A 7,504-nucleotide genomic window follows, 5' to 3' on the forward strand; every position below is an offset into this window, starting at 1 on the left:
TATAAAGCCGTTGCAAATGCTACAGCTGAGATCATATGGGTACAGTCCTTATTGAGAGAGTTGGGAGTTCCTCAAACTCAGCCGCCTGTCCTTTGGTGTGATAACATTGGAGCTACATATCTCTCATCTAATCCAGTGTTTCATGCTCGGACAAAGCACATAGAAGTTGACTATCATTTTGTACGGGAACGTGTTGCACAGAAGCTACTCCACATCAAGTTCATCTCCTCCAAAGATCAACTTGCTGACATTTTCACGAAGCCTCTTCCACAACCTCAGTTTGTAGGCTGCAGGCGCAATCTTAACATACTTTGTACTTCAGGGCATAGTTAAGATTGAGGGAGGGTGTTAGACTGTATTTACATATAGCTTCTGTATATGTCTTGTATATTGTATCGTACACCTTGGTGTACCCCTTATATATATGAGATAGCCACACCCTTAACGAGTGTCGTGCAGTTTCCCAAAACCTTGTGTTTAACACACCTTGTGCTCCTCGCCTCTCCGTGCGAAACCATGTGGCTGCGTGACGTAGACCTCCTCCTTGAGCTCGCCGTTGAGGAAAGCCGACTTGACGTCGAGGTGGTGCAGCTCCCAGCCACGCTGTGCCGCCGTGGCGACCATGACGCGCACGGAGTCCAGCCTGGCCACAGGCGCGAACCCGTCGTCGTAGTCCATGCCCTCTTTCTGTACAAAGGCCCTGGCCACGAGTCTCGCCTTGTGTTTGACAATGGCGCCGGCGGCATCTTTCTTCAGCTTAAATACCCACTTGAGGCCAATGGCCGTGTGACCTGCAGGCAGATCGGTGAGCGTCCAGGTGCCATTTTCTTCGATAGACGCCACCTCTTCCAGCATCGCGCTTCGCCAGCTCTTGTGGGGCGCAGCTTCAGCAAACGTAGCCGGCTCTTCTTCGGCCAGCAGTAGGCGTTCCTCAGCCGAAGTCGACCCGGCCGCACCACCGTATACGTCCGCAAGACGGTGGAAATGATGCCCCGCGAACGGATCGTCATCAGCATTGTACGAGTCGTACCGCGTCGGGGTGGTGTGACAAACTCGATCGCCCCTGGAGCATCGGCCGCAGGCGTCCCACCGCCAGACCCGTCCGAAGGGGCCGTGTACGCGCCGATCCACGGTGTCACTGGAGATCTCGACGCGGCCGCAGTCTGGGGCGTGGCGGGCGAGCCAGCCGCGCTCCCGCTGGTGGGCATGGCTGGTGAGTCCACCATGGTGTCGTGGCCTCCTTCTTGGTCCCCACTCGAGTCGCCAGCTGCGGTGTTCACGCCCCGCCCTCCAGTGGGCAGAGGGAGCTCGTGGTGGACGACAAATGGCTCCGCCATGTGCTCGCCCGTGGTGCCCCAGTCCCAGCTCGCACCCTCGTCGAACACCACGTCCCGTGACGCGTACACGCGCTTGGTCAATGGATCGTACACTCTGTACGCCTTTGAGCCTGCCTCGTAGCCGATGAAGACCATTTTGGTATTGCGGTTGTCGAGCTTCTTCAGCCTGGGCCGCGTGTTCTTGACGTAGATGACGCAGCCGAAAGTGCGCAGGAAATGCACGGCAGGTTTCTTGCCGTACCACACCTCGTACGGGTTTTTCCATTGATGCTGCGGGTGTAGGATATGTTGAGAATGAAAACCGCAGTCGCCACGGCATCCCCCCAAAACCAGCTCGGCATGTTCTTCGCCTTGAGCATGATCCTTGCCATGCCAACAACGGTTTGGTTACGCCGTTCCACCACGCCGTTCTGCTGCGGCGAGTAGGGCGCGTCAGGTGCATCTGTACGCCTTGATCTTCAAAGTACTCGCCGAGCGCACTGGAAGTGAACTCGCCGCCCTGGTCCGTCCGGAACACGCGCAGTCGTGCACCTTGCTCCGCCTCAGCCGCGGCAACGAAGTGCTTGATGCTGGCCGCGGCAGCGTCCTTCGCCGGTAGCATCATAGCCCACATAGAGCGGCTATGATCGTCCACGGCGAGCATGAAGTAGCGCTTGCCGCCGGGAGTAGCTGGAGCGATGGGCCCGCACAGGTCAGCGTGAACCAACTCCAGCGGCCCTGTCGCTCGGTACTGCGCCTGAGAGGGAATCGGAGCACACCGTTGCTTCCCCACCAGGCACGCGTCGCAGATCTGTCCGGCATGATCCACCAATGTCAGCGCGCCCCATGCGCCGGAGCACGTCGAAGTGCAGATGGCCGAACCTGGCATGCCACTTCCACGCCTCGTCGCCGCTGTGTGCTGCCAGGCAGATAGGATGCGCTATATCTAGGCGCACAAGATACAGACGTCTGCCATTGCAGCGTACCTGAGCCAGTTCGTTCTGGCGGCGATCGTACAACGTCAGAACGCCGCCATGGATCTTGGTGGTGCAGCCGTGCTCGTCCAATTGCCCGAGGCTGATGATGCTCGTCTTGAGACGCGGGATGAAATAGACGTCGGTGAGGGCGCGGTGGTCGCCGCTGCACATGGTAAACGTGACCGTGCCGCTGCCACGAATAGCCACGCTGGAGCCGTCCCCGAACCTGGCGCTGCCGGTGACGCCCTCGTCCAGTTCCGCGAACGCCGACCGATCGCCGGTCATGTGGTTGGACGCGCCGGTGTCCAGGAACCAACGGCCGTCGCACGGCACCTCCTCAGTGCCTAGGTTTGCCTCTGCCCGCTCCTCGTTGCATGACATGCTCCCTGGTGCTCTGTGTCGGGGTCGCGGCGATCACCGCCATCAGAAGCGTCGGGTCGTCGTCGTGCCCGTCCGTAGCGTGCCCACCTTGTTCGGCTAGATTTGCCTCCCCCCGCTCCTCGCGGAGGCGCGTCTTGAACTCTCGCGCTCAGTGCCCGTACATTTTACAGTGACGGCACTGATCTGTGGGTTTCGCGCGACTGCCGGAGCCACGTCCTCCACCGCGTCCGCGGCCTCGCCCGCGGCGTCCACCACCGCGACCTGAGCCGGATCCGCTGTCTCCGGACCCGTCATTCTCATTGTGCTTCATGCGCGCGAGCCAATCCTCCACCGTGAACATGAGATGCCCCACGCCTGAGTCTACCTGGTTGAGATCGTACCGCTCCTCGGCGGCTCTCAGCCGTCCGGTGAGCTCCTCGATGGAGAGCATGTCCAGATCAACAAGGGTCTCGATTGACAAGGCGATCTGAGAGTACCTCTTCGGGACGACGGAGAGGAACTTGCGGACGACACGTTTCTCTAGAACGGTCTCCTCGAGCTGCGCCATCTAGGCCACCATGTTCGTGATCCTCATGGCGAAGTCGTCGATCGTCTCGCCCTTGGTGAAGCGGATGTCGTTGTACTGCTTGGAAAGAGTCGCGAGCCACACCGAGGCACGTCGTCTTGACGGACTCCCACGCCTCCTTCGCCGTGGCCTTGCCGACGAGCGTAGGACCCATCTCCGGTGGCACTCCATGTAGGATGGCTTCGAGCGCGAGCCGATCATCGCTGCGCTCCGCCGTTCCCGTCACCACGGCGTCCCATAGGTGCCGCCCCTCCATCATGACCTGCATGAGGACAGCCCAGTCGGTGTAGTTGGTCCTCGTCAACTGCGGCCACGCCGCGCCGCCGGTGTCGCGCACTACCCGCGCCATGGATCTCTCTGCCACGACTAACTCTGAGCCGCCGGAGCCCTTTGCGCGCGGCATGGATGGCGACTTCTGTCAGAATCGTCCCCGGCCATGTCCTGGACCGAAGAACGACTCTGATGCCAATTGTTATCACCGAGCTCGGGGCTCTGTCAATGGAGAACGCACTCACACAAGACTCAGTTTTTTTGTGCAGCGCAATGCTTTCTGCTTTTCTTCTTGTTTCTTCTTATTCACTTGCAGAATGGGAAAAACGGATCAAGAACAGCCCCCACTACTGGGTCGTGCCATCCCACGACCATGGGCATGCTCATGCCGCGAGCTAAGGCCTTGGGATCGCACAAGCCGCGTCCTCGGGCTCTGTCTAACTGAAACAGGAAAATCGCTATCTGACGAAACCGAAAAAACTAACACTGCAGTTGCAGCCCTACTGAACTTCACAAAACCCTAGCCCTAGTAGCCTGTCACGCTAGATTATTTGCTGACAGCAGTGGTCTCGGGAGAGACTACTCCTGACCATACTTGTCAATCTCCTCGTCGAGCTGTCGGAGGTGGCGCTTGCTCGTCTCTGTCGTGGTCTTCGACTGGTCGAAGGCCCAGGCCGTTCTATGCTCAGAGTCTGTGAGGATTTGTAACGGCGGGACGTCGAAGTCCGCGGACCCGTCTGACGAGTAGTGTTCTATCTCTCCTAGCGCCGCCACTCCCTGTATGCGTACTTTTGTGCCATCATGGCTCTCCGAGAGAATGAGTTGCCGCTGCTACTATCTCTGCGGCCGCCGCGAAGTTAGTGCAATATGCAAATGTGCCCTTTCACGGCGATCGCGTGGGGCAGGCTGCCACCGGCACGGCGGGGAAGCGGCGAGAGCCGCTCCTCCTTGTCACGACGTGGAAGTAGCGACAACCGCTCCTGGTTGACATGGTGGGGATGGTGTGGTCATAGCCGATCCTCCTTGACCATGCGACTTTTGATTTGGACATCGCGGTTGTATGAGGGAGAGCAAGGAGGGGAATGATGTTGACGTATAATGTGTTGCCTAGTCCCTTCCATTAGATCGATTTTTAGTTGTATTGGCTAGAGCATGCACTTCTACATGGTATCAGAGCCAAGAGGTCTTGAGTTCAAGACCTAGCTGGCGCAGTTATATTGCAGCCCACTTTCGGTTCACGTTTAGGCACAAGGGAGCCACACGTGAGGTGGAGTGTTGACGTATAATGTGTCGCTTAGTCTCTTTCATCAGATCGGTCTTTTGGTTGCATTGGCTAGGGCATGCACTTCTACAAAGGAGGCTTCGGTTTGACAGCATGGAGAAGCGTCCCCAGTGGGGCCCCTGGACCAATGTTTTGAAGGAGCCAGCGATGAAGCATCAGCTCCATTTAGTACTCAGCATCCGTCACCGCATATACCATGTCATGCAAGATCACATGCGTTTGCGGCGGTGGCTGGTCCTCCTCGTCGTCAGAGGAGATGGCGATGATCTCCTCCTTCGTGGACGAGCCGACCGCTAAGGAGCAAGACAGCCACAAAGTGCGCAGCGCGCCATGATCAAGAGCCGGAGCCTCCTGCTGGCACTGAGGCCTAAGATTTGCCCATCCCTGGTGAAGAGGGGAGTGGCGGAGGTGTGTGGAGATGTGGAATGGAGAGTGTGTTGTGGACGGCGTCGGCGCCGTGCTTAAATAGCCGTGACCAGATCAAGCAAACAAACGCTCGACCCGCTTCAATGCGGCATAGCGGTCGGAGATGGTTTCTTGGGATGACACGTCTGCATTGAAGCGGCGTCGCCCAAGAGGTCGCGTGGATTAGCGCCGCTCTCTTGTCAGGTCACATCACGCGACATCAATGTCGGTTGTTGCGGCTCTAGACCGGCATGAATGTGGAGCCGGAAGCAGCGCATCCGTTGGGGAGAAAGCACAGAGGAGGCAGGAGAGGGTTTTGGGTGGGGTAGGGTTGTCGGATGCGCGTGTGGCAGCGGTTCAGACGCCCACACAGTCTCCTTGGTTTGCTTCAGGTTTGCGGGAAAAGCACGTCCGAACCGGTCCGCGGACAGATACTGAACTGCGCTGGATGGCAAAACATGTCCGGACTGTGTGGTTCACATGGATGCGGGCGGTTTAGGGTCCACATTAGTGATGCTCTAATACCCGCAGTGCCATATGGTGGGCTTTTGTTGTCTTCTCTAAATATCCAAAATGAGCTTACTGCCACAACAGACATAAATGTATTTTAGCGTCTGTGATCCAGTGTCCACGGTAGTCAAGCCTCTCGTTTGCCACACATGTAATTTACCTTCAATAGTACAATTCGTAGCGGGAAAAAATTGTTCCAGTGATGCCATTTTTTTGTTAACAATGATCGTCATTTTCCATTCACAGTTCTATTGTATTTCTTCTGTTTTTTTTAGCAAATAATAACCATGAGTACAACAGGTAAAGATATGGCAACACCAGTTGTGTATTGAAAGGAAGTTGCTCTAAAACAAGTGGCGATATATAGTACCACCAGATCATACAATAACATAACACGATGGCAACAAAACAGAATAGTGTACTAATTAGGACAACTGCCGACAGCTTGAAAACGATATGTAGCTGGTACAAGTAAAACTTAATTTGGGACAATAGCATTAGCTATTGCCACTGATTATTTCTCCTCACTGCAGCACTCATACTTCCATGGCAACAATTCAAGGTACACACTTGAGTATGTTAGCCAGGAAGGAAGGAGTGTAGCATGCACCGCTCTGGCAGCCGGTACCACAATAATCCTTGCCAAGCCCACAAGATCCATTCTGGCTACAACAATAGTTGTTGGTGCATCGTGCACCATTAGCCTTATTGCCACACGGCCTGTCCATGCTGCAGGCGCCGTTTTGGCACCTAACACCGCAGAACTCCGGTCCTAAGCCACAATAACCATGTTGGCTGCAGCAAAGGTTATTGGGGCATTGCTTACCATTGGCGAGGTGGCCACACTTAAGGTCAGCCCAGCAAGGACCGCTCTGGCAGCCGCGGCTGCCACTGCAGTATTCACTGCCATAGCCACAACGACCGCCCGAGCTACAACAATGGTTGTTAGGGCACAATGCACCACCGGCCTGCGCGCCGCAGATCTTGTTGTCGGAGCAGGCGCCGCTCTGGCAGCCGGCGGCAGGGCTGCAGTAGTTGACGCCCAAGCCGCAGTACCCATCCTTGCTGCAACAGAGGTTGTTGGGGCACTCCATGCCGTCGGCCTGCTTGCCGCAGCGCTTCTCACAGTACTGCAGCTGGGCGTGGGTGGTCACCATCGCAAAGGCAAGTGCAAGCGCGCACAGCAAGAGGCCCTTCATCTCTAGGTTTCTTCCTGGATGTGTGCTTTACTGGATGTGCTGACCAGGTGTTGATGAAAATGCCAAATGCAAGGCTCCATTATATAGGAAGTCCAAGTCGTTCGGTGATACCTCGCCATGTGCCCGGGAAGATCTATGCATGTGTTACCAACGGAAAATATGATCCGATAATTAATGCGCGCATGTGAAGTGATCTGCTTAAAAAGATCATATATGATACGATCTGTTTTCGGGAGCTGGGATGAGATCTTATCTTTCCCAGCAAGCGATGCTTTGACCTAATAAGCTCTAAAATTGAGAACTTATAAAATACATTTTGATTAAGATTATATTTGCATTAGTTTATCAGCATCTGATACTCACTGTGTCGATGAGGCAGGTTACTACAGCAATGAACGCAGAAGCCGGTCACCAAATATCTCCACATGCTCGTTTTATTCTCCATATAAATTAAAGATTGATTCATGCAATTCATGAAGGTTGTGTCTCGTGTGCAATTCAATTTATTTCTTTCCTTTTTTGCGGGGCAGTTCAATTTATTTCAACCGAGGAAAGTAGTACTATGTCAAGAAAGTACTTCACTTTGCCTTCTCGTGAAT

At 55.3% G+C, this 7,504-nt stretch overlaps 1 protein-coding gene across 1 annotated transcript; it reads right to left on the reverse strand.

The window, feature by feature from the left end:
• Nucleotides 1-5,978: 5,978 nt before the first annotated feature.
• LOC119339830 (agglutinin isolectin 3-like) lies at nt 5,979-6,941 on the reverse strand. The gene has a single exon (XM_037611730.1). It carries the CDS (start codon nt 6,903-6,905, stop codon nt 6,264-6,266), a length of 642 nt encoding a protein of 213 aa, XP_037467627.1. The 5' UTR covers nt 6,906-6,941; the 3' UTR covers nt 5,979-6,263.
• Nucleotides 6,942-7,504: the final 563 nt, after the last annotated feature.

The sequence above is a fragment of the Triticum dicoccoides genome, chromosome 7B (genome assembly GCF_002162155.2).
Source record: "Triticum dicoccoides isolate Atlit2015 ecotype Zavitan chromosome 7B, WEW_v2.0, whole genome shotgun sequence".
NCBI classification, from domain to species: Eukaryota; Viridiplantae; Streptophyta; class Magnoliopsida; order Poales; family Poaceae; genus Triticum; species Triticum dicoccoides.